The following is a 27840-nucleotide window of genomic DNA, read 5'->3' as shown; positions in this document are numbered from 1 at the left end:
GAAACCTGCACACACAAACCAGATTTGATAAAAATGCTTTATTACTTTACTCTGTTGCGTCTTAAAGTGCAGCACTGAGAGAGAAAAAGAAATCAAGTGAGAGCTGGAAAACAATATCAAGGAACTTAATGCCCACCAGCGAGCTCATTACTGCTCATTAAAAAACGCCAGAGGGATAACACAGCTGAGAAAACACACTCTTCATTGGAAATAAATAACTTGTGGGAATAAAACATTTCTCCCATTACAGAAATATATTGGTATTGCTTTTGATGCAGTTTAAGTGTCATCGCATTCACATGCTCCATACAGTGGCACTCCTTTTTTGCAAGGCACTTGGGCCGAGTGATCCAAACCAAATAAGAACTGACAAGCGCAATGATGACAGTCGAAACACCCACCCCCATTTCTGACAAAAGTTCATAACTTTGAGAACCAACAAAGGGAAATGATGATAACACATTAACATATTATTGTATGTTACACAACAAAATACACAGATTATTATGGTAGCATAATTAGAGCATCCCTTTTACATTATGTTCCCCTTGTGGAGAAGAGACGAGGCATATAAATGTACTTTGGAGAGATTTTAATCAGTCTTTTCTTAAAATCCCTCTGAGCGCACACGCAGCAGTCGTTCCGTGTCATCAGTTCATAAGTAGTTGCCTCCTATCATCAGAAACAGGCACTTTATTCATGACTTAAATAACAGCAACGTTTTGTTGTCTGAATCAAAAGGGCTCCTTGTGTCGTGCATAATCAAAAGTATAATCAGTCATACAGGGAGCGGAGACACGGAACAAAGCTTTGAGCTGTGAGCGTGAACTTTGTAAACAACTTAAGACAGGTGAAACACAGAAGGTAGACAAAAATGTATGTAAGCTCGATTACTGCGCCTGAAGACACCGTCCAAGTGGACTGACCGTAAACTAAAGCAACCAAAAATACAGAATACATGGATGCATATTAAAAGAAGTACAAAGTAAACTCAATACGCTGGAGTTTCTAATATATTAATAATAATAAAAATGTGAATCTTTGCATTGATAACTTCCCATTAACCTCTCAAGACCTCTCAGGACATGAGTTTAATTTCTATTCTTCTATTAATTCTTTCTTTGGAACAAATCAAAGATATACTATGCAGGATATGTCCTAAAAAACAACTCAGTAAATCGACAAGTAAGACAACTAAATCCTCTCAATCATCACTTATAAGCCTCTAGATATTTGGCAGTGTGTTTATCAGGGTTTCCACACATTTTCATAGACAAAATTTCACAACTTTCCATGACTTTTCAAGGACCAATGACAACAATTTTTTAATCTTGCCCAATTTGTGCTGCATTTTTTTAGACATTTGGCTAGTTAGCATGCTTGAGGGGAGAAAATTTGCAGTTTTATTGGCAGAGACTTTCCCCTTTTCCTGTATCTTCTAATTTTCTTGTTATTTTGCATAATACTACACCAACAATTATTTGTATTGTTGATTAATGTGTTGTTAAAATGGTAAAAGAAATGTTGATAAATGTTTCCCAAAGCCTCAGATGACGCCCTCAAATGCCTTATTTTGTCCACAAAGAAAACATACTCAGTTTCTTGTCCGACACGTGCCAGACTGTAAGAAAATTGCAGACAGAGCTGAAAAATCAACAACAACAACAAAAAAAAAAGAAACAACAAAAATATAGTAAAGTGAATCGCTAAGCGGACAAAACTTGTTCCAATACTAGAGGGAATCTGGGGTTAAAGTAATGGACTTTCCATTACAACAAATGTAATGTTCGTACAATAGCAGAGTAGGACGTACAAGCATTGCAGGGAGGAGGGGCCAAGTTTGACTGATGTGTTTACAAAAAGTAACCGTCAATTCCTGCATAGTATATAAAACAAAAGCTTTAAAAATGTTAGTTTCTTAATAATGAATAAATAATGAAATCTCTTCATTATATTTTTGATAAACGGGCCATAACTCAATATTAGGATTCAAAAGAAATGCTTGTGTGAGCGAAGTCAGAATAGATCTTTCTCCAAGTCTGAATCGCATAATGGCTCCACTGAACATCTGTTTCTTTTTTTTAAATTCCTAAGATGTAATTACTTTGTTATTGTTTGTAAGTAATTGTTTCAAACACAAACCGAAGGTTACCGCTACTTTTTCAAAAGCAGCAATAATTACTTCATGGAAGTTGTGGGAGGAAAAAAATAAAACTTTGTTCACAACATCTGAATGTAAACAGTCTAGTCTTTGAAATTCACATCTTTTTGGTGGTTCAGGTGAAAATATAAAAATATAAAAGCTCATCAGAGTTTTTGCTTTTACTTTATCTTTATTATTCAAAAGTATTTTAGATCCCCCACAACATCATTAAAAGATAGAAATATATTTATTCCTCTCTCCACCACTGACACCATCATCACCACCTGTCAATTAGATAATCATAACAATACGTTTCTCATTGAATCCACAGAACGTGTTTTTTTCTATGATAATTTAGTCCTGCGACACAGTTTTATAAATACAAAGGTAACTTTGGGAGTCCTTGTAGGAATTTGCATAAATAAATATGGATATGGATTTTAAAGCTGTAGTTGTATTTGTGGCACAAGCTTTACAACATGCTTAGGGATGTAACTGTTAACATTTCTATCAATAAATGACAGTACAGCACTGATGCATTATGTTTCGTAAAGGGGGCTTCTGAGTAGTTTGAAATTAAATTCCCCTGAAAATCAGATTTGTATAAATTGCATTTTTGTCAAAAGAGATAATCAGAGTTTTTCCAGATCTATGAACAAAACAGGAGCCGAGCACAGAAATGAAAGAGTTACTTCTGTGATAGTTGTGACTCAGATGGGTTAGGAGGTTTAGAAGGCATGAGCCAACGCCACAGTGATTTCTCCCTCTCCATGACTGGCACTTATTTGAAGAGGCTGGGTGAAGGTGGCTGCTTTCATCATACAAGCTTTACCTGCCGTCACACAGTAGTACACCCATACACCCACAGTGAGGCTTGGATTGCTGTTCGAGTCTTTTATAGCTGCTGGAAGTTTGGTTGAGATAGAGAGGGGCTTCGATAGATCCACGATGTCACCAGTAACCACCTGACTGTCTAGCAGCCACTCGTTACCTGTGAAAAACAGTAAAAAGAGAAATTTGTCGTCATTTTTTAGTCTGACATCCAGCTAATAAAGAAACAGATAAAGTCTTGTCCATTAAACTAGACTCTGGGACTTGGAGCTTAATGCTAACATGCTCACAATGACAATGTTAACATGCTTAATATGTAATTTACACCAGTAGTGGTCTCTCAAACAATAACAAAAGACTGACTTGATGATGTTGTAAAATAATGTGAGATCATGGGGGCTGTTGTCTTCATTAGACAGGTGCCAAACAAAACTCACCATTACCTTGAATAAAATGACAGATCTAACTGAATTTGATTAATGTAAGTATAACTCAACAACATATATTACATGGGTCTAGATATTTTAGACATTTAATAATAATAATAATGATAACTTTATTTGTATAGCGCTTTCAACTCAAAGTGCTTTACAGAAACACACAACAGATAAAACCATAAGGCAATAACGGATAAAAACGATGACTAAGAATTAAAAACAATGGCTAAGAATTTAAAACAATGGCTAAGAATAATTTATCCACTGATTTAAAGACGAATCTCTGACAATGTAATTCTATGGAAAATGTCTATTTGAGCCACATGGCATCATGTGATGGACCTCCATGTCACACAAATTTATTCGAGACAACATTTCGATCCCACTTGAATCTTATGATCTGATGGAGATCCAAGTGGGATCAAAATGTTGTCTTGAATAAATTTGTGTGGCATGGGGTAAGTGTGAAGTTGTTACCTTCTTTCTTCATTCAAGTTTTCCAAAAGCCTTGCACCTATGCAATGTGCGTATAACCACTCTTTTTCATCTTGATCAGCACAAACCAGAAAAGTACAGCATAGGCTGATGGGAATTAATCATTTGTTTTGAAGGTATTTCTTCACAAACCAAGGAACTGGAAGTCGAACACTGACGTGATGATGAAGCTAGAGAAAGGTTTAAGAAATCACAGTCACTATGATACATCATCTGGGGACCATAAATGTCTGTACAAAAGGACGTGGCAATCGTTCAAATAGTTGTTGAGATATTTCAGTCTCAACAAGAGCACTGGCCAAACCGACTGACCGCCCAACATTGCAACAAAACAATCCTTGGTTAGGATCCAGATCAGACACAACGTGCCATGTACTGAAAGGGCATTTGTGTTGGTATTAAAGTGTCTGTCTGGCATCTAAATTTATGGTTGAGTATGGCAAGGTGCACCCTGTGGCTCAAGTCTAAGCACAACTAAATGGCATCCATTCGCAATATTACCCTCATATAACCCCACTGAATCAGCTGAGGTGAGAGTAAGGATATGAATTTACTGAAACACAGAGGATATTTTTAGAAACAAATACACATCTATAAAAGACGTGACCACTGAAGGATGAATTAAAGTCGAAAAGAAAAGGCCAGAACTTGGACTGTGAGAAAATATTATGCCTGAAAGACCGTCAAATCCATGCCAGCGGTGATTAATGACCTTGATGTCTAACATGAGGTCCCAGGGTAGCCATTTCTAAAAAGCCTCTAAAACACAATTTAAATCTGCTGTGCACTTCCAACTTGATCCATTAAAATTCCTGCCTCTGATCTGATCAGCATAAGTCTAGACTGGGTATAATCGGACAGTGGTGGATCACGTAACATAGCCTGGTAGCTAATTATGTGAACCGAGGCATGTCGTCTTATCGAAATGTTCTAAAAATAGCCTGCTGATATCACTGACTGCATGCTGCGTCTCTTAGAATGATGGAAAGACTTTTGTTCCAAACCTAATGAACAGACCATCACCCATTACCAACATGATATCTCAAATCACTTCACATTCGCTCATAGGGTCACACTACCATTGATTACATCTTGAAAACAACAATAAAAGCTCTTTGAATGGTATTAGATGGTATAAATAATATATTAAAATGCCTCACTGGTGCTTTAAAAGAGTCCCTACTGATCTAAATACTCCTCCATCCCTCAGCTGAGAAATATAAATCCCAGGCGTGGGACGGCAGTGAGAATCTACTTGTTTTAAAGTGAAAATAACATGAAGGTTAAGCATCATTCACTTCCATTATTTTTTGACAGAATTGTGGATCACAGACTAAAATAAAGACTAGAAGGAGAGGTTGAGAGGCTCGCATCCAGAACAAGGTTATTATAAATGAAGAGAACAAGTTTGGGTTGCAACTCTGACTCAACCCTGACAGGTAAAACTTCAGCAAAGCAGGCAATTTTTTAACTTTTGAAACCTACTGAAAACAATAGGAGGATCTTTGCTGAATATTAACAAATCATGCCTTGCACAACATGAGCTTGGCAAACTAAGGACACAAATGTAGCAGCCAATTCGTAAGCGTGGAAATGGGATTTAGTGAGATTTCAATATAACTTCCCAACTGTCTTCTTGCTTAAATCCCTCCACCTCTCCTCAATTAACCTTTTGCAGCAGATATTTATCGAGTCTTTGCCAAATACTGCTGTCTTTGCAGAAGTGAATATTCCCTAAACCCCTGCCTTGAACAGCTATTGTCCATTCATAGCTTAGCAACCATAACCAGGCACAGCAGGTCTGCAAAAGCCACACTTGGTGTATAGAGAATGAATGTGCACCCATGTTTTTGTTTTATTCTTTACAAAACCAACTAGAATTACTGCTTTGTGCTTTTATGCCTGCACCAAACAGTCAAGTTGCTGTTTACATCCATCTCTGTACAGACTCATATGTAGCCATGACGGCTGATAATGCTTCAAATATGGATGTTGCTACAAAGAGGCTACAAGTGTATCAATTCTTGAATTATGGCCAAAATTATTTTGTAAAGTCACAGTGACATTGATATTTGACTACCCAAATCTAATCAGTTCATCCTTGAGCCCCATGTTGCAAATTTGAGGAAATTCCCCCAAGCATTCATGAAAAATCGCGATCATGAGAATCGTTTCCACAGACACACTGTATGGATGGATGGATGGATGGACAACCACAGCTGCACAGGTGCAGGGGCATAAAAACTCACAAGCAAAAGTTTTAGCACTTGATTAATTGGTGTGTTTGTTTTTTTTCCAAAATAAGCTGCAGACTTTAGCATGTTTCGGATAACAAGCTTATGACCCACAGTAGTAACACTTACGTTGCCTACGTTTGTCAAACTTTGTATGGAATCAATAACCCAGAATTTAAAAAATGACTACAAATTTACAGCAATAAATCTGCCACCTTTATCACCATAAACTGAATTCTTGCTTTATTTTTGATAGAGAAAGACAGCAGAGGCAGGAGAGAGGGGATGACGTGCAGCAGAGGGCCCAGAACCCAAGCTGCTGGAGTAAGGACTTGGCCTTCATGGTAAGCACTCTACCCTGTGATCTATCAGCGCTCTATCAGTGCTCCGACAGTGGAAAACTTGGTGAGGCTTCCACCTCCTCCAAACTGGATGTAAGCGAGCCAACATCAGATTGTTTCAGTTCATCCCAATAAAGATGTTTTTACCTAAAATTTTCCCACTCCACTTACCAGAGTTTGCTCGCTGTATGTTTGGAAGAGGTGTTAACCAATGACCTAAGTGCCTCTTGTGGGTATAGTCAGTCTTACTTACAGGATAAACATTTACAGACATTAAGAACAATTATTACACTTTGTCTCACCCTCAGCTGAGAGAGCCCAGCAGCTGGGGGCCTCTTCGGTGAGTTTGGTTCCCTCTGGAAGCGACAGCATGAGCGACATGACGAGAGTTTGGCCCGCTGACACCGCCACTGGTGGCAATTCTTTCCTGGCAGCTGATTTGGGCAGCGTGGGGGCTTTGGCAGGACCCAAAGATTTTGAAGGTACCGAATCTGTGCAGTCTGCCGGGATGGGGAACTGGACAGGAGAGAGATTTGAATGTTTGAGTTAAAGAGGAGCAAGGAGAGAGCTATTTACACTTACAGTGTCCTTTCTTTATCACCTGTTACCCAAAATCTTCTAGCTTTCGGGGCACATTAATGACGCACACGTAGACAAAATGTTAAGTGCTTCCACAAGGTCAAACACACACACAGGTCTCACCAGTGAAACGGTCTTAGAGGTCAGGTCCAGCACTTTGACTTGGTGGTTGTTGGTATCGGCCACGTAGAGAAGCTTGCCATTGTCACCAACACAGATTCCTCCAGGTTCATTGAAGCAGGATTTGTCAAAATCAGGGCCCAGAGTATCTCCAGCCTCTCCGGTCCCCGCTAGTGTGCAACACTGCTTTACCTTTGGATCCACCACCTTGATCTGAACATAATTACAAAGACAGATACAGTCATACAATAAGGTCAAGTCCTTCATGTTTCCTGTATGTTTTTTTAGATCAAACGCAGAAGCTTGCTTTGTGCATCCACTTAACAAACCTAAAGTAACTCATTATAACAACAAAAGCATCAAATGTGAGCATGCTACAACTTCAAACTGCAGCCCCGTGATATGCAACAGTTACCTTGTGGTTGTAGGAGTCAGCCACATAGAGCAGGCTTTGTTCAGGAGCCCAGGCAACACCGAGAGGATGCTGCAGCTTGGCGTCAACCCCTTTCCCGTCTACATCCCCGAAACCGAAAAGATTCTGGTTCAAAAGAAGAAATCAAACAAAGATATAAAAACATACAATAGCCCAAACTGCTGATAACTAAGGTCAAAGAACAGAATATCCAATCTAAATTTGTGAATAACTGAATTTAAAACATGTTCATTTTTGTAAAAAGAAGAAAGTGAGGCATTTTAACCATCAAGATAAAAGCTTCTGAGAATTCAAACCAACGCCATCCCCAAATACCGTATATGATCTTTTGAAGAACACTTCAAAACATGAAAGCAACATTGGCTTCATTATTTTTAAAGGTTTCTGAATAATTCATACAAGAAGAGTCACCACATTTATAACCAGAGAGATAACAATATCTTTAAATCACATTAGTCACTGTGCTAAAAATAAATCCATGAGTCATTCTTGAGAAGTTTTGCAGAAAAGTAAATCAATGGTAAATGTCATTAACACAAAGGGGAACACTTATCATGTTTTTTTCCTGAAAGTGACAAAAAGCAAACAGTTCAGGTTGTTTTAGACCAACATAACTCAAATAGATTAATTACTGTTCAAGCCAATTAACGACCAATTTGTGAGAGTTGTGAACAATTTTAAATAAACAGCTATTTATTCTATATCAGTAAACTCAATAAACAAAGTTAAAGAAATTAGATAACAATCTTATAAAAGTCTCATGATTTTCTACAGCTCACTGACTGCACAGCTGCAGAGTTCACTCTGATAAAGAAAACCAAATCTTTGGAAAAATCTGTTATTGCACAAGCAAAATCACTCCAAACGCCAGCGGGTTCACTTGTTCTCACATGTTCACCTTCACTGCAGGAGTGTGACCTCTGTTTCAGATTGTGATGCAGCTGTTAGCAAAGATGTGAAAATGCTCTGCAGTGTGAAGGAAGTGCTCAAACTAGGACAGAAGAAGAATGAGATAAAAGTATAGCTAGAAAGTACTGAAACATAGCACACATTGCCCATACAAAGATCCTTACTGTCCCTGATGCACTCACTGAAAAAAAGGCTTTAACACAAAAAAAAATGTGATTTTAAAAAGAATAAAGTAAATAAATAAAGTAATAGTTGGGCATTTTGGGAAAAAAAACACTTGTTAGTTTTCTTGCTGAGATTTACATGAGAGGATTGATACACTAATATCATTTCTGTATGCTCAATATGAAGCCACAGCCAGCAGATGATTAGCGTAGCTTAGCATAATAACATCTGGAGACAGCTAGACTGGCTCTCTGTTGTCTAATCTAAGACATGTTTTGGGTTTTTTCATGAACATATTTCGAATGACACCCAAAACAGTTTGTACATTCATTTTTTTCCCAAAATGTTCTGTTAACTCCAAATCATCTCCAGGCCTAAAAAACAGGCCTTTTTCATTAAATAACTTTTACAGGATTTTCATGATTGTGGGAACCCTGTTTTTTTTCTACGAATTAAACAAACAAGATATACCGTATTAATTAGTGACCTTTAGAGGTTTAGGTGCACCTTTCAACAAACACCGGGAAACTATTTTCTTGTCTGTTTGGGCTGCTAGGTGTGGCTATATATTTAGAGAGTTATTGACCTTCTCATTAACAGTAATTCTTGGTGAGAAAGTCAGTAATTGTATTCGCCAAATTGTAGAGGTGTTTCTTAAAATACTTAAAACACTGTAAAATGAGCACAGCTCAACTGCCTATACACAGTATGTTAATGATTTTGCTGTCTCATCTCCATGTTGAATAAACTGTATATGACTCTCCAGTTAATCACTCCCTGCTCTCATGAGTGACTACCAGCTTTAGAGCTCTTAGGACTTTCCAAAAATACACCAGTGTGGCAGGATTTAAAAAAAAAAAACCCTCCAGCAGAACGACTGTGAGGACATGAAAGTAATTCCAAAAAATGTCTTGGGGCTTTGTTTCAGCCACAGACAAGTGGCTGTGTTTATTTATGCCATTTTTTCTTTTAAATCAATATTTTCTATCTATAGAGAGAAGAATCTGTAACCTTGTGATTGCCCATGAGTGATCCGAAGTGTTGTGCAACATTTTTCTTCATGATTGTCCAAGTGTGTTTTTATTGCTGGAAATGTAGCAGATTAATGAGCAGATTTTACACTGTGTGTTTACTGTTGATGGATGGGGACAGAGCCAGGTTCAGGACATTTTGTCATTGATGATATCTCAGGAGATTTTCTTGCTTTGGGAATGGACTTTTAATTTCCACTACCTGCTGTTTAAGCTGCTGTTCCCTGCATTATGTTAAATATGAGACAATACATTATCCTCTTACACAAACACTTAAATGGACAAAAAAATAACCCTATCCAGTTATAAGAGAATGTATGAGAGATAAATTAACCAAAGGAGAAAGCTTCATTAAAGCTGATGTAAGCAGTTTTATGGCATTATTGTGCAAAAATCCCATGATAAACTTGAAGAATATTGTAGTCTTAGTGAACGCTAGTCTTCCGCCCCTCCTCTTGGCTTTGTTTTCTGGCTTTAGGGAATCTAACCTTTAACTAGACACTGGCATATCACAGGTCATTTCAGGGAGAGGGTGCTGCAGATGTACCTGTCTTTGATGAAAGCCTGATTCAGTAGCAGAGACTCCTGCAGAGAAAGTCTCTACTCCAGCATCAACAACAATAGGATACACTGCAAAGCAACCCAAAAAAGGACGGCGTCTAAAACAGCGTCTGATAATAAACAAAATGTGAGTTTCTTGCCGGCTGGCCGCCATTGTTTCACATGTGTGAGGTGCGGCACGTTGCATTCTAAAAGTTATAGGTTTTCTACTTCTTAAGCAAAAGCGTCCTTTTTTCTCTGTTTTCTTTGGCCATTTAGCACAAAGTTCAAAAGTATTTGCTTCCTTCTACTGCATAGACATCCAAGTTTTATAAAAAGGCCAACTTTTCAGCAGTGAAATACTTCATATAAGCCACTTGGGATTCACTGAGTGCTTGCTCTCTGTGGCTGGTTTGTTTAAAGTAATTGTCACAAACTATCTGATCATAATAATGTAACAGAGTAAACTAAATGTATCTCGTAGAAGTAAGAAACATTGCGAAGAAATCTATTTACACAGTTATAAATTCATCCACCATCTAGTCATCCATTTATCAACTATTGCACACCCACCAGCGGGTCTCTCTCTCCCCCGACCAGTAACTTGACGGCTCCATCTTTCAGTGCCAGCGTGCGGATAGTGCTGCTTTCGCTGTCGGCCACGTACAGGCAGCCCCAGGGCTCCTCTGGGGCTGAAGCCAAACCTGAAGGCTGAGCAAAGCCAGCCTTGTGGGGGTAAGCGTTGTTTCGATTCTCCTCGTTGCCGCTGCCTGCCCATCGCACACACGTCCCCGCCTTGGACTCACTGTTAACATTATAAAATAGGCAAAAACAAAATACTTCAAAATATTGCTGGATATATGGAGCTCATTTGACCTTTTATTATTTTTATTTGCTTATTTAGTTATAGTGGCCAATGGTGGAAGAAGTAGTCAGATCCTTTACTTAAAAGTACTAACACCACCTTGTGAAAATACTCTGTTACGAGTGAAAGTCCTGCATTTAAAATAGTACTTAAGTAAAAGTGAGTATAATCAGAAAAATGTACTTAAAGTATGACAAGGAAAACTACCCAATGCACCAATCCACCCCAAAAAACTCAAAATTGTTAAAAAAAGAAAAAAAACATCCCCAACCTCAAAATTATAGGAAAACAAATCCTCAGAATTATAGGCATTAAAAGACAAAAACATACAAAATTAAAATTATGAAAAAATAGAAACACCTACACCCACAAACACCCTACACTTTTAATTTAAAATATAGAAAAAAAACACCCCTAAAATGACCCCAAATACAAGAAGAGGAACACAAAAAAATAATAATAATAGGAAAAGACTTCAATGTTCATCAAAATAGTTGGCCATTCATTTTCTGTAAATTGATTGATTGACTAATCAACAAATTGTTGCAGTTGTACGTGTATAAACTTTCTGGTAGTTTTATTTATATAAAAAAACATATTTCATAAACCCTCCTTATGTTTTTATTTGAAACAAATAATTTATAAAGTAACTAAAGCTGTCAGATAAATGTAGTTAAATAAAAACTTAAATATTTCCCACTGAAATGTAGTGGGCTAAAAGTATAAAGTAGCATGAAAATAAAATGCTTACGTAAAGTACGAGTACATCAAATTCAAACCTAAGTACATTAGTTGAGTAAATTTACTTAGCTGCTTCCACCACTGTTAGTGGCTTAGAAAGGTGGCTGCTGCCAAGTGGTCATGGTGGTCATGTGTTGGTTGCTCACCTTCCTTTGGGCAGTTTCCCATCCGCTAGGAACAAAGCCCAGATCTGGTGGTTCCCTGCCATGGCTATCCACAGCACGTTATCTTCAGCACCGCCTACACATACAAATGAAACGCACATACAAAGACACACAAAAAACCACACTCTTTGAGTTGAGAACCAGGAAACTTTCAGGACAAACTTTTTGTACTAAAAGGTGAAAAGTGCTTTCAGATTTTGAAAAGTGCTTTCAGATTTTTCAGACTTATATTACAAAGAAGTATCTATGCAGCCTAGAAAGAGCTGTGATTGTTTGGTGAAGGCTGAGTGCCAGAAATGAGTCAGAAAAGCAGCTTTGCAGGTTTAAGTGACGGCAGCCTCGCTGACAAAGGCCATGTGCAGCCTCAGATGCATTCAGCGGAGACAATGCTGTCATCATGATAAATACACAACCCTTACAGACTCTCAGTTGTATTTTTAATGCAGCTCAGAGCTCAAGCCTTCTTGATCACATCTGGCAGACTGACAGAAACATCTGACAGCATCAATGTCACTGTGGTTCTTTACAGTTCAAAAGGTGTAGGGTCCTCTTGATTTGGTCAAGTTAATTATTCATCCACATGGTGGATAAATCATGAATATGCAATGAGTGTTTGGATGTACTCTCAGAGGACAATGTTAGTGGAGTTAAAGGTCTGATCACATATTCCCAGACCATGTGGTGATGTGCAAACCAGCGGTGTTGTGTCAAGCTGTGTAGAGAATCTAACTATGACTGATTATGTCTTGCTTACAGCCTGTGTTAAAACATTTGCCCTAATGGCCCTCGAGAAGTAATACTTTAGAGTCACTATGATTAATAATTCAAACTAAAATGTACCAACGTTTCCAACTCCATTTTTTCGCTAAATAAACATTGCATTAATCTGGTTGCAAAATAAGTCCCTTACTTAATCATAGGTGTTTTAAGCTCAACATGAACCCTTTGAAACCTGAGCAAATTGGTTTGATTTCTTTCAAAAACACGGGGAGAAGGCAACAAGCAACTTAACAAGGCCAAGAAATAACAACAAAATTAGTAAAAAGTTACAGGAAAATTACCTCATAAGAAAAAAAGAAAAGTAAAAAAAACAAGAAAATGACCCAAAGTTAGTGCAGAAAAAGAAAGTGTTACATGTTACATAAAATGTATATACACACTGCATATATAAACTTTTAAAACTAACTTTTAAAATGAAATTTCAGGTCATTTTCTCCATTACCTTTACTATTTTTTTTTGCAGTTTGTAATGCATTTCCTTTTTCCCCTACGTTTCTGAAAAAAATCAAACCGATTTTCTTAAGTTCCAAAGGGTTATATAGCCTGTAAGAGGAGTCTGAACATGAACGCAGCCTAAGAAAAGGATTGTCACACCAGCTTTTAAAGGGTAAAAAGCCATGTTTGCCTGCACCTGTGCATTGCTTTTATATGATAAATTGGGCAAATGGGAGGGGTGAGCAATTTTCTGCTGAGTGGCGCATTAAGAGCAGTAATGTCACTGCAGCAAATATTGTGGGACATTTAAGCAGCAAAACTAAAGACTTACACAGGAAACAGAACTTAGTGCTAAACGCTTCTGAAATAATCAGTGAAGTTAAGCTTCTTCTCGTGTGTTAATGTGCACAGTTTCTCCCTCAAGGGGGAGTCGGACAACAGTTCTGCTCTGCTCTCTGCTATGTTCACATTTTAGATAATGTAAAAAATAATTTCCTGTGCTGTTTTATGAAGGTAAGATAGAGCCCTTAGACTTGAAAAAGAAGCCTTATGGTAAATAAATATTAACCTGCGGCAGATACCTGTCACCTGCTGGGAGAACAGATGGCATTAGAGTAAGTAATTGTTTATTCGAAATCCTTTATCATTAAAATACTATATTTTGATGCAGTTATAAAATGAAAAAAAAAACAGAAATTAATTGGTATTAATTTGTTATGTTTAGAAAAATTACAATTTGACCAAATGAATAACTTGTGAATAGGGGCTTGTAGTATGTTCATTAAGTGAGGAATGCAAATCGATTATTCCATATTTTGTAAATATATTCATCTTGATGACCAAACTAATGCTAAAGCTGTGCAAAATAACCTTGTATTAAACATTTTCAATGGTTACCAGCCTGGAGAGCAAAACAGTTTTGCTAAATTAAGCAACACCATTCAGTAGCGACTTATGACCTCTCTGTGTTTGACAGTTGTTTGCTGACTGATCTTGAATGTGCCATGCCCACAGGTAACAAGGCCTGATGACAACACAAGACATACACTCAAATTTTAGATATAAAAGGTCTGAAAGATTCAGGATATTTCTTTACAAAAAGATGAATAATAAAGAAACTCTGAATGCCTAAGGCAAAATAATAAAAGCCAAGCATTTAGAGGGCTGGAACTGGAGGTCTGAGATTACTTTGTGAGAATATGAAAGACCTTGTCAGGTACCTCACAGAGTTTTGTGACTTGCATAGTTTAATCATATTATTGATTTTCAGCTTCAAAATGATTCAGTGGAACTAAACGAAGGAATCTGGCAAAGAGGTTTATTGAATGTTCCCTGTGAATGAGATCCTACACTCTTATAAGTAGGGATTCTTCCATACGGACTAAGGATCTACCCAGACCCATTTGTATTCGTGGGTTTAAGGGATCTTTGAAAGATGAAGATTTTTATGAAGAACCCCTTTTATCCAAAGACCCTTTCATGGAGAAAGAGTTCTTTGCACTTCATGGTTTACAATACTGCTAGATCTGCTGAAAACTTTTCCTTTTTTTCTTTTGGATACCCGCTGACTGGATTTTTGTATTCGCTTCTAAATTGGAAAAGAGTTTCGTCTCCCAAATGTGCTGCTCCACTAAAGTAGTAGTGGTGATTTCACAAAAATATCTACCCTCCAAAAACATGATTGTGAACCATAGTTGTTGTGGGTTGTGCTAGAACCCATCAGCCACGGCTCTTTGTAAGCCCCATGAAGCCCAAGGCTGCTAAACATGGTTCCTCTGGCACCAGGCTAGCCCGTTAGACTAAAACCATGATTTGTGTGAAAGATATCTAAAGGCAATGTATCTGTTAGCTAGCTAGCACCTTCATTTCTAAGAGCTAGGGCTGTCCTTTAAAATTCAGAGATTTGAATCAATCGTAGATCTCTCAGTCGACTGAAATTGCTTCAAGTTGAGCGGTTATTTTTTGTTTTCTGAAAGTAAGTGTGCTGTGCAGTGTGCTTCTGGGATGTTTTGGCCTCCAGATTTTGCTGCGGAGTGAACTCTCTTGACTTTCATGCTACTCTTTGATACAAGCAGCTGCAGCTCACAGCAAGTCGATGTGCTGCAGTCTCTGACTTTTGCTTGATATCTAGTCCCTGCAAAAAATGCTGTTGCTCATTTGTGATCTGTCGCTAGCTCCATTAGCTTGTTTACTATTTTACATGAATGTAAAATGTAGAGTTTGACAGAGCACTACTAAGAGCCATAAAATTGTCATGGATATGTGTATGTTTTTGGGTGCACTCTAATTAAGCACTAAATATGCAACAATCCCTCTAACAGTAATCACCACAGTTTTTTCTAAGGAGGTGGGCTGTAGTCACTTCCTGTCATTTATAGATCTCCCCGCCTTTACCTTCACCTCAGTCGAACTGAACTGTTACCTGTGAAATGGTGAGACCTAAAAATATCCAGGCAATCTGAGACAGGAGGGTTATACTGACTTCGCTCTCCTGAGAATTATTGATTGTATACCAGAAAGAAAACAGTAGGTGATGAGAGCAAGGGCAGGCATAGAGGGGAAAGACAATTAAATTTTGCCTTTCAAGTTCTGGTCTGTCCGCGCCGCAGCACTCACCGGCAGTGCCAAGAGTCACATCCCAAGGAGAGCTGATGGGCTGCTGAGGTCCCATAGCGCCTCCCTCTTTGTCTGTGCCTTGAGCACCGACACCGGCCAGAGTGCTGACTCTTCCCTCTGACAGGTCAATCTGAAACACAGACAGATGGGCAGAAAGGTTCAAATTTACATCAACTGACCTCAAATTTAATTTAAGAGATAATTCATGGTACTACCTTTCGGATGAGGTGGTTTTCTGTGTCAGCCACATACACAGTGTCCCCTTTAATTGCCACGCCCTGAGGAGAGTTGAAGGATGCTTCGGACAAGTCACCATCTTGGCGTCCACTTTTAGGCCCTGAAACAGAGGTGATAATGCAATGAAAATTAGAAGTCTGTGTGCACTACTGCATCTCATTTACAGTTCATATTAAGCCTTGAAATTAAATCTTTTTTTCCATATGTAAGGCAGAGAGGCTGTTTCTTCTGCCAAGATGAAAAGACTGAAACACTTAACATGATACATTTTCTGATGACAGATAAGTTTATGTTTTGTGCATGTTTTTCTGTCATATTAGAGCTCTGCAGGGGAATTTTTCAGACTCTGCATGTTCAGGTATTTAACATTTCTCCCTGGTCTTATGTGACTCAACATTTTTGACCTTGACAGGTTACCCAGCAACAGCAGTTTTAATTGTTCCTCACACATTCACTTATCTTTCATTTAACACAAGAGTTGAATTGAGGCATTTTATCTCCCCTGCCTAAATTTGTGGTAGAAAAAAAGATATGACTGACAATTTTCTGATTACTAATACGAAAGATTTGTACAGGCTTACTTATCCCTTTACAGCTGGAGCATAGGTGGCCTCTCATTTCTGTAAGTGGATTAATTACTTAAGATTGTGACTCACTATAACTGATTTTTAATCTCATGCGCTTAAAGTGCACTAACAAATGTGCTCAGGTCCATGTGAAATAGAACAAAAACAAATATTTAAAGAATATTTAAAGTAAAAATAATCTTAAATTGGCTTGATGACTTTAAAGTTCTTTGGCAAATATAAATGTTCGACTTTCTTATACTGTGTGTGCATAGGGATGAAAGGGATCACCCAACAACAATAATACAAATCTTGCGTTTTTTTTCCCCCCAATTTAGTCCATACTTAGATCAGTGCCAGTCCCCAGTGTGTACTAGTCCCTGCTGTTGCCAAACTCTCTGTTGGTCTCGGGACAACACAGTCTGCCATGTAGCTCCAGAAATATCAATAATGCTTAAAGTAATATTTTACTGCTGGAAAGATGGACTTTCCATTAAACTGAGCTGTCTATGCAATAGAAAGCCACAAATACATTTACATTTGGTGCTAGATAACCAGAGAAAACAGAACTAAAGGGCTGTGGCATTTCCTTTTGCTCCAGAGGAAAGAAAACCTTCAAATGGCAGAATGCAAGCAAAACGCGTCATCAGCGGATTTGAGCTGGGAGTAAGCAAGGAGATCTGGGTACTGGTGAGACGGGGGGGAGGGAGGGTTACCACAGTTCAATTATGTATACTAGCCAACATTATGATACAAAGCAGGCTGAAAGTCAGCAAAGCATCCCTTTAAATATTGTAGTTTAAATTATGCATATTCTAATTATTACAAGGCAAAAACAAAACTCTGTTTTTATCTAATATTCACGCTTAAATTAGAACATTTTAGAACATGTATTTTCTTATTTTTAAAAGGGCACATTTGAGGAACTTTTTAGTGTTTAACCCATTGAATTCCCACTTTACTGACTCAAAAATGATGTCTTACTCTCTCCTACTTCTTACCTCCTATGATGTATAACAGCTGTCCAGTGGTGGCCACCACCAGAATGCGGTGATGCCCGCTGTCTGCTATGGCCAGTCTTTTCTTGCTGTTGTCTATGGCCACCTTCCCGGGAAAAGACAGGACGCTGGGTGGCAGGGAGTCTCGGTACAGCTTGATACCCACTGTGTGTGTTTTTAGCTGACCCTGCTCACTGTAGTGACGAAGGGCACTGTCAGTAAAAAGCATCATCCTGTCGTGTTGGCCTTCGCCCACTAGGGAGAAGAGCAGGTTGCCACGTGGGCCCAGTAAGACCAGTGTGGGCCAGCAGGACACCTCCAGTTCATGCCAGAGATGTGCCTCACTGTCGTTCACCACTGGGTGGCAGATGTCATAGCGGAGCACAGCGCTTCGGATGTTGTCCAGGACCTTTGAAGGTTTGGAGACAAGCATAGACACCCTGAATCACAGTATCTCTCTATCACGCCTTAAACATTTTGTAGGCATTACAGTCCTCAAATGGTTGCAGTCATTTCTGACAGATAGAAGCATTTCTATGTTCGCCTCAGCGAACATTGTTAAGGTGTAGTCATATTTACTTCTGGGGTTCCTCAAGGCTCCGTTTGGGCCCTATCCTATTGTCATTGTATATGCTGGCTTTGGGGTTCAATTTCAATTAACATAATATCCCTTTTCATTGCTTTGCTGATGATATGCAGATCTATTTGCCTATAGAAAAATAGCAAATATTCTGTACCACCTTTGCTGAACTGTTTATATGATATCATAGTTTGGATAAATTGAAATCTTCTCAATATACATGAAAATAAGACAGATTATTATATTTGGACAACCTCACCTATTGGATGACTATTGGTTTTCTTGGTCCTGAAGCATCTCCCTGTTTACCTTTTGTTAAAATAATATCAGTTGTCACTTTGTCATCTGCAGTTAGTACAAGGCAACTGCTCATCCTCTATCTGGAAAATGAAACAGGAATACATAACACCAGAACTGGCCTCCGTCCACTGGCTTCCTGTTCATTTTAGGATTTATTTAAAGACTTTATTGCTCATTTTTAAGGTTTTAAACGGTCTGGTGCCACCTTATCTAGCAGAGCTATTACATTGTCAAACTGCAGTAAAGCACCGAGGTCGACTGATTAGATGCTCCTGAATGTTCCCAGAAGTGAACACAAAAACAGTGATGACCAAGCCTTTGTGGTGGCTGCCCTGAAACTCTGGAATAGCTGAACTATTCCAATAAAAACACTCCAATTACAGAAACCTTTAAGTCGAGGCCCAACTTTTCTCGGTGGCATACACTCAAATTGAGCTTCATATCTTAATTGACTTTATCTTCTGTTGTACTGCAATTTGTTCTCTGTTAAGTTCATTGCTGTCTTGCTTCTGTATTGATATTTTGTGCCTGTTAAGCACTTTGATCAACTATGATTGTCTTACATGTGCGCAACAAATCAATTTTGACTTGACAACAATAAACTATTTTAAATATTGATTATAATTTGCCAGAGCCCAAGGTAACGCCTTGGAAGTGTTTGTTTTACCTGACCAACAGTTTAAAGCTGAAAGGTAGACTCTCAAAAAAAGCATTAATGCCTTATTGGTAAAAAACTTCTTTAAGAATAAAAGAAAAAAAAGAATATCAGGAGGATATTCTGAAGTATGAAGTATGTCTCTGGTCTTAAGCCGATAACAAAAATAATTTTAGATATGATCATTCTGATAGTTATCATCTGAGCTGCTAAAATGTCTCTTGCTGGTACACTGGTGTAACATTACAGATTAATGCTTTGGTGCTTTGATTCCTTGCCTGAGGAAAGAGTGGGTTATGATGTTTTCCATCACACTCCAAATTACACATTTTTGTCGATACTTTGCAGTTATGAAAATGCAGATAGAACACACAAGCGCAGCAGCCCACAGAGAGGTAAAATGATGATGAACTATGAAAACACTTACCTTCTCATTGGGGAATTTAGCTGAGTGCACACCAACAATAACCAATCCATCTGAGAGGGAGATTAAACAGATATAGACACAAAGACAAAAATAAAACAGTAAGTGGTTTGACAACTCACAATCAAAACTGTCTACTTTCTCGTGTGTCCATCTAGTAAATCACATGAATATATCTGTAAAATCTGTCCTCTTAATCGCTGTGTCAACAAGTTGCATAAGCTTGACCAAGAACAAGACACAAACACACACAGATATCAAAGAGAATCCGGGCGAAGGAGAGACATGACTTTCAACTGGAAACCTCAACCGCTTTGCTTTGTTAACAGTGACCCTCCAACATAATGTGGGCCTCAGTGAGGTTCCTAGAAATGTTTTAGCCCCTCTGGCCTGTAAGTTAATCGCAGCAGTCATCAAAGACTACGAACACTATCCTTCTTGTACAGGAAATGACAGGGATTGGTTAGAATTTGTGACTTTTGACAAGAACAAACAGAGGTTCAAATGTTATGCAACCGCATTGCCTAAAACAGTGGAAAATGTTTGTGGGATGCTTTTGAACACACTGTTTTGGTAATAAAATGTATCCAGAAGCAGCCTTACATAACATCTTAATAAGTTTCCTTTCTGTACTGTGGTACTCTTACTTGTCATGAGGCACTGAGTTTAAACCTGTAATATAACAATGTCAAACATAGGCAACACTTAATATGGATAGTCCGCCGAAAGGTAGAGTGTTTATAACATTTCGGCAGCCTTTGAGTTGATATTCACCGACTGAACCTTTAGTTTAGTTTAACTTGAACTTTTCAAGTTCAACTAAATTATTCCAAGAATATGTAGGTATTAGGGTTGCAACAATCTGAGATTTTCATGGTTTGATATCCATCTCAGAAAACATCATGGTTTCACGGTATCAAAAAATAATTATTAATAACAATGATCCTTAGAGGAATGGAAACAGAAGGTTCTGTGTTTTCGGTTTATGTGTGAACAGTGTTCCTTTTAAAAGTAACTAAAACAAAAGTAAGATTCAACATTCAGTTGCTTGTTTTTCAATACAATAAGCAAATGTACACAACAAATGTAAATTTCTTTAAACTGTTAACTAATGATGAATGTTAAAATATACAGACCAAAACCATTTTTCTTTCAGGCTGTAAACATGTTTATTTCTACTGTAAAGTTGGGACTTTAACATGGTTGTCTATAGAGTGCCCCGGGGATGGCGTTTTTCTGTAGGCCAGAAGTTAGCATTGCCCTCGTTCCCTGCCAAAAAGCCTACAGGATTTCTTCATTGGATTTTGGATACTGACAAAAAAATTGGCTTTGTGGAAAAAAATGTTTATTATACTTAAAGGTTTCATTCAGCAAGATAATCTTTAAAAATTAACACTTTTTGGAGTTTTGAAGCCTAAATGCAATCGCAGAGGTAAAAAGCCCAAGTTATATGGTCGCACGACTTAACCTCGCCACCACAACAAGGCTGTAAAGCCATGTTTGGTGCAGCTTAGCCACTTGTTAAAGACTGCCATCAGACACATAGAAGCTGCAGAGCTCACAATGGGGTATTAACTGACGCATTTCATATGAATCAAAACATGAAAGTATCCTCAGCTGGTGTTTCACAAAAAAACCATTCAAAACCCATTGAATTATTAACGAGTTTTAGGACTTATTCCAGAGGCACTCTACTGGGACTGAGCCATTTGATTAACTGTAATTTTTGGCACTTCATCATTGGCTTCACATTTCAGTCTCAGAGGCTGCTGTTTGATCGATACAACAGTAAATGAGCACTAAAACGGTTTCAAATATTCAGAATCTATGTGTATTGATAAACTGATATTTTTGACTACAATAATTGGTGACTAATTTAGTAGTTGACAACTAATCCCTTAATCGTTGCAGCTCTAATTCATGCACGTTCTTTGTGGTGGCACCAAAGAGACAAAGTTTTGCTATGTAAATTTAGATTTCATTCATTCTTTTTTAGCACAACACCACAGGATGCTTCCTATGACAATAAACAAAAGCCCTCCCTCGCTCTGGACATTTCCTTTAACTCACATCATTGAGCCGCCCTCAACAGACGTTAAAACACACAGTTCCAAACCTTCCAACTCAGACCATCTGCAGTGGATTTCATCACCCATGGCCTCTGCCAAGCAGTATAGTAGCAGCACAGATTGCAGCGACGATGGGTGGGTGGGTGGTGGACTGTGGGAGTGACTGGACAGGGTGGCTCCCACACCTCACTGACCAGAGCAGCAAACAGAATGTACCCATAGTGGTGCCAAAGATAAGGCGAGTGAGATAATGTGTGGCGGCGCTGCAGTGTGTGTGCTCTGCGTCCTGCCTGGCTCGCAACTGAATTTCAAGCTGCGCAGATGATCCCCTGAAGGGCCAGCGGGATGACAGAATCAGTCGGATGTGATTACACTTTACATGGAGTGGCTATATAAAGAGACATACAGTGGAATACAGCCGGGTACAATTATGGGGCCTGTATGCACATGCTTGAAAATATTTTTAGTTACTGTCTCTTCATAGCTGAGATAAGGGTCCTTATGCTATTGGGCAAGAGGAGGAGAGAAGTCTAGTTGATGTACTACAGCTCTTCTGCCCCAGTGAACTTACACGTCCCATGACGTAACACATAATAAGATACAGGTAGAAATGTGTTCCCTCAGTGAGTCCTGCAAGGCTGCTGTTAGGCTCCTGTGTCACGCACTGTAGTTTGAAGGGATATATTAAAATGTCAGGCGAATGCTGCGTTTCAGAAGTGTTATTCTTTAAATAATTTGGCAGGGGAGGAAGATCACTTGACTGAAACTTGGACTAATCGTCATTCTGTTTCATCTATTTTTTTTATCTGTCATCCATTCAACATACAGAGAAAATGAATGGTAACTCGCCACAGCGAGATACTTGTTTTAATTAGCCCACAGCTTTAACAAGCACTGGACAGAGACTAATCATTCTTTTGTTTACACTGAGCACAGTCAAAGTGAGGCCACTATGGCTCGGCTGCTCGCCTCAAGCGGAGATCCGGGGCAGGCTACAGAAGTCGGTTAGTCACTTCTGTCTTACTCAGCACCCCAGATTTTCTTTATTTTTTATTTCAAACTTGTAGTTTTCAACCCCAGCTGACACTGATTCAAGTGACATTTGTTTGTTATTAGATTTCCATGCCCTACGGAGCCACAAAAGACTTCCTAACTTTAAAACACATCAATGACACACACTGATACGCTGAATGATATGTTCTGTGAACATAAATACTGTATTCTATTTTGAGCCAGTCCCACACACACTGTCTAGAGCACCAAATCTCTATTAATCCATGGCTGAAAATAGTCCCAAACAAATACACTATTCACTCCTGTTTGCGTAATGTTTACTGCCCAGCTGTTTTATGAAATCACTGACCCATTTCCCCATTTTCAAACATTTACATCTCCAGGAGAACCAAATAGGCTCGGGGCTGAGTGTTGCAGACAGGGTAGAAGGGTCAAAGTATTGAAAGACAAAAAAAAAAAGTGTTGCTGGTTAGGGTATTTTTTATCACAATCTGGTACAATTGCTTTTAGAATTATGCACAAGTGAGCATGTGAGAAACCAAGCCCTGAAAAACAGAAGACAAACATGAGGTGCCCCAGTATTCTGATTTTGCCAAATCAGTGATATTAGACTTTTGACCCCTGAGCTAAATCTGCCCTGCAACAGGGTGCTGGTTGGCCCTCTGACCATTTTGTATTTTATAATAAAAAAAAAAGATTCACAGTGGGATTTTTTTTGTGCTTTGAATGTAAATAAGGTGCCACAGTGAATAAATAAGCACAAAAATAGAGCTTGTACACAGGGTGGCAGTAGTTCAGTCTGTGTAGACTGCCATCTCTCCAATAGCAAATATAAAACATATGTCCTGTTCAAGTGTCTTTATTTTGACTGCGTGTGTGTAATCTCTAAAATGACAACTAGGTGAAAAAAAATTGATTTTCCTCCTCAGGGACTAATAAAAGAACTCTTTCTTTTCTCTTTCTTTGAAGAAAGTGCCATGGGAGGATCTCCGAAGCCCCGAACGCCCTCAGGTCCTGGAAGCGCCCCTGCATAGATCTGACCTGTGCGGGGTTGCTGCGACTGGATTTGTTTCTTGGCAAAGATGAGCGGGGACAGTAGGAGATGTCAAAAGGTTGAAAACATTTACGTCATATAAACACACAACACTCACTTTTTTCCCGTCTTAAAGAGTCTGTACTGGGCTGAGTTTTATAGCTGAAGTTATGATATGGTATCAAGAAACTAGAAGACCTGAGAATCCAGTGGTACCAACTACGCTATGCTCAAAAAAGGGGCTAATTAATGCTCCAAAGTTCGGCTCAATTTTGGGAATGGAAAATTGGCATGGTCATTTTACAGAGGTCCCTTGAACTCTCACCTCAAGATATCTGAATGAAAATGTGTTCTGTGGGTACCCACGAGTCTCCCCTTCACAAACAGGCCCACTTCATGCTAGTCCCCTTCAGTCTTTGTTGTCATCTAATTCCTAATCAGAACAATCTGGTGAGAATTGCTTCGCCTTGTCAATATGGACTGAAATAATGAAATTGAAAACCTAAATACAAAATGAGACTAATCGTGATTAACTATTGAAATTATGCAATTAATCGCGATTAAAAAAGGAATCATTTGACAGCCCTAATAAATATTATCAATGCAGCTTTATTAACTGTTTATTTTAATAGTAGGAGCATTATGAGAAGTCACCTTGGGGGAGAGTGCCTTACATTTCCACGTCATTAAGGTTCACTTAGATGTAAAATTTAACATTTTTCCACTGTAAATTAGCTACATGAAATGTGAGGCATGATACTGTTACCCTACACTCACCTACTTACCCATCTCTCAACCCCTTTAAGATCAATTCACCCAATGCCGACTGCAGCTATAAAGCCAATGTAAGAACATACCTTTGGCAGAGTGCTTCTTCTCTAGCTGGTGCAGGTCAGGCAGGATGTGCATGCAGTTGATGCAGCAGTAAGTAAAGAAGTCCAGAAGCACCACTTTACCAGCCAGCTCCTTGTTCAAAGACAGAGGCCCCTCCGTGTTGAGCCATTCCAAGCCTGGAGCAAATCACAGAGTGGAAAATTGGACTGTCATCTAATTAATTATGTTTAGTTACAGCACAGGGAAACAATTTACAGTGCCCTTGTGTCTGGTCTGATACCGCATTTATATCATATGGAAGTAAAAAAAGCTGATGGATCAAAGACTGTGCTCAAAGCTTCAGAGGTGTTACTAAGCTATTAAATTCCAGAAATTAATATTTGTAGCTTCAGATCATGTTGGATAAGTTTTTTTTTCTTTTACACTTACCTCACATGCACTCTAGATTGTGCCTGATAATGTCTGTCACACTTTTGGGCACTGATACATTTCCTTTCAAATTTAACAGCATACTGAGCACCAAAATCTAGCATGAGGTAATAATTCTCTTCTCTCCACATAACTTTTTAAGCCTTTCTGAAAGTCTTTGTTTTACTTGTTTTGCTGCCTTGCTTCGAAATATCTCCTTAGAAAGAATAATTCTTAATCCCACTTGAACTTTAAAAATGATGCAAGCACAGACCAAGTAGGAGAAAGAATAAATAGCTCTCCTGCATGTTATTTGTTCAGGAGAAAGATAACAGGCCTTGTCTGGTGCCGAAAATGTTTTAATATGTAAGTAAAGTAAAGGCGACCCATATTACCCCACAAATCTTTTCTTATTTGTGTGGTCTAACACTGGGCTGGTATTCATTTAAAGGTCTACATGAGAATGAGATTATGGCATCAAGTAAAATGAATATTTGTTGCATAATGTATATCTTAAAATGTTTCTTTGACTATGCAAAAGGGGAGAAATTAGATACATTTCTGCAAAATACTATAATGAATGGCTCAAGCATGTGGTTGCAGTGACAAAAACAAAATTATATTTAAAAGTATATGCTTTTGACCACTTTTTGGCAAGGCCAGCAAAAGTAACCCCAAAACTATATCGACAGATTTAGACAAACATTTAAAACTTTTGTTTGTTATGCAGTGATGAAGAGCTGTTTTTGGAGCTCAGTTCAGATCTAATATGGTACAGTAATGTTTATTTTGCTGTTTAATGTTCTACTGTAGATCCCCACCTACTGGTGTGATGAGATATTGCCAACATGCTGCATACCTCAGTACCTAAGTACCTAAGTACCAAACTGTTGAGGTGACACCTCAAGTAATTATTTTTTTTTACGGTACTCTATTTGAAAATTGCAATAGCAACACTTTTATTTTTTTAAACAATGATCCAAAACAAGTGATATTATTTGGTGCACTAGTGACAGCAGCAACCGAAGACAGCTGTTATGTAGTTTTTCTTAATCTCATGCTGTAGTAAACGGTCCTTTATTGTACAAAGTTAGATTTCAATATAGGTGTTTTACTGTGAAGTAGCTATATGTGCTACATACATACTATGAAAGTATCAAAACACTCAGTCTACAGAGAAATGAACACAGCCTGTAGAAACTGTGCCTTTAAATGAGCCGCCAGGACTCTCATGAAGTTGTGATGTCACAAATTTACTATATGAAAGCAACAAGTGTCACTGCATTGCCGTTACATTTATTCCCCTGCTGCCAAAATGATGTAAAGACATCGAAAGTGCAGAATTGGAAGACCTGGAAATCAAAGCAAATTGGGCTTTATTGGTAGGGGGCTTAAAGAGACAAATACAACAACAGAGAAAGGAAAAGGATGATAATATTTTGCATTCTCATGCTTTTTACAGATTTTTAGCTTCCTGATTATGCCATACTTACTGTTATAAAAGAAAAAAACTTTAAGAAAATATGGGTCAATTTAGATTTAGAATCTGGAATATAACAAACTCCAACACAAAACTTTGTTTAAATGCCTTTAGCAAATGTTTATAGAAACTTTCAACATTATGTACAGCAAGTTCCCAGAAACTTTTTTTTTTTTACAAAGCTCAGTGAAATTTTAAATAAATAAAAAAAAAAACTAATGAATACAAATAGCTCCCTGAGGTTTTACAAAGTAAAAGTTTTTTCCATGCTCACACTCTCTTTGCATGTATTGCAGACTGCCTTCCCTGGTGTTGGTTGAGTATAATACACACACACTATATAATTAATTAATTAATTAATTAATTATTTTTTTAATGATCGGCAATCATTAAAATAAACCGCTGATATGGATAAAGGGCAAAATACCAAATATCGGCCGGATAATCGGACAGGCCGATAATTTGTCAACCCATAGAATAAAGTGAAGGAAGTATAACATGGATAAGAGGAATGTGACTGATACAAACTATTGTGAACATAGCTGAAACAGTGTTGCAACAAAACACAGGAAACATTGTTGGCAATGTTGAAATAAGTTACACCTACACAAACCAGAAGCTCTTAATTTTATCTCTTTGACATAACTTCCTCTCTGTGTGACTGTCACCAGCTGTTTTGGGAGTACATGAGAAAGCTAGCTATCTTACTACAACAATTGTGGTTAAAAGGCATATTGAAAAGTATTCAAATACCAAGAAATCCTGACCACTCAGTTTCCACACTATATGAGCATGTCGAGTCCTGTAATGGCATGTTAGCAAACTCTAGTCAAACTGAGGATCAGCTGCCACTGTCAGAGGGACAGCACTGCTAAGCGAGCTAAAGCTGTAACATGGGCTAACCTGGCTGGAAGTCGGGTATCTTCAGATCCTCTCTCTCGTCTAGTTTTTTCAAATACTCGTAAACAAGTTTTTCTTTCTCTTCTTGGGTCGTAGCGTCATCTAGGGCGAAATCCAGCTGACTTTGGATAGGAAATAGAGTAGAGAGGCTGCACCGGGACGCCATGTTTCCAACAACAACCAGCCTCCTAGGTAAACTCACAACGAGGATTTAGAACGCTGCTTTCGACACAAAAGTAAAAGTTAAAAAAAGAAGGCTTTCTAATAATTGCAGGTTAAATTTGGCTGAACGAATCAATGATAAAATAATATTATTTATGTATTAATTTTTAATTTTATTTTGGTGGAATTATTTAGTAATTCCGCCTTGTGGATTTTGTGGAATGTGCTGCTCTGTTTCTCTAATTGTTTTTACAACATTCATTGTTTTCTTGTGGCGGTAAGCCCCAACATGTACTAGCAAGGCATACAGTGTGGAGTTAC

At 38.3% G+C, this 27840-nt stretch overlaps 2 protein-coding genes across 2 annotated transcripts in view; one reads left to right on the top strand and one right to left on the bottom strand.

Annotated features, from left to right (window-relative positions):
• Nucleotides 1–23: 23 nt before the first annotated feature.
• nhlrc2 (NHL repeat containing 2) lies at nucleotides 24–27562 on the bottom strand. The gene is made up of 12 exons (XM_042508143.2): nucleotides 27361–27562; nucleotides 24593–24745; nucleotides 19623–19672; nucleotides 17664–18069; nucleotides 16075–16196; nucleotides 15860–15989; nucleotides 12011–12104; nucleotides 10832–11063; nucleotides 7596–7718; nucleotides 7184–7393; nucleotides 6784–6997; nucleotides 24–3134 (listed from the first exon to the last, which is right to left on the bottom strand). The coding sequence occupies exons 1-12, from the start codon at nucleotides 27521–27523 to the stop codon at nucleotides 2872–2874; spliced, it is 2160 nt and encodes a 719-aa protein (XP_042364077.2). The 5' UTR covers nucleotides 27524–27562; the 3' UTR covers nucleotides 24–2871.
• dclre1a (DNA cross-link repair 1A (PSO2 homolog, S. cerevisiae)) overlaps nucleotides 6826–27840 on the top strand; it is a 33109-nt gene continuing 12094 nt past the window's right edge. Inside the window, exons 1-2 of the mRNA XM_042508636.2 lie at nucleotides 6826–6963; nucleotides 23672–23814. Of these exons, the coding sequence (XP_042364570.2) occupies nucleotides 23785–23814 (30 nt within the window). The 5' untranslated portion in view covers nucleotides 6826–6963; nucleotides 23672–23784. The remainder of the gene's footprint in view (nucleotides 6964–23671; nucleotides 23815–27840) is intronic.

Source organism: Plectropomus leopardus, chromosome 19, assembly GCF_026936395.1.
Source record: "Plectropomus leopardus strain MGB_pleo_1.0 chromosome 19, ASM2693639v1, whole genome shotgun sequence".
Lineage (NCBI taxonomy): Eukaryota > Metazoa > Chordata > Actinopteri > Perciformes > Serranidae > Plectropomus > Plectropomus leopardus.
Note: the sequence above shows the minus strand (reverse complement) of the source record. Positions and strands in the feature narration are given on the sequence as shown.

What these genes read in the sequence shown, in the direction of transcription:
- nhlrc2 (XM_042508143.2), bottom strand. Translation starts at nt 27,523, where the DNA reads ATGGCGTCCCGGTGCAGCCTCTCTACTCTATTTCCTATCCAAAGTCAG. An exon ending in AAAACCACCTCATCCGAAAG is followed by an intron (nt 15,990 to 16,074) that starts GTAGTACCATGA and finishes TCTGTGTTTCAG; the next exon opens with ATTGACCTGTCAGAGGGAAG. An exon ending in CTGGGCTCTCTCAGCTGAGG is followed by an intron (nt 3,135 to 6,783) that starts GTGAGACAAAGT and finishes TGTTTTTCACAG; the next exon opens with GTAACGAGTGGCTGCTAGAC.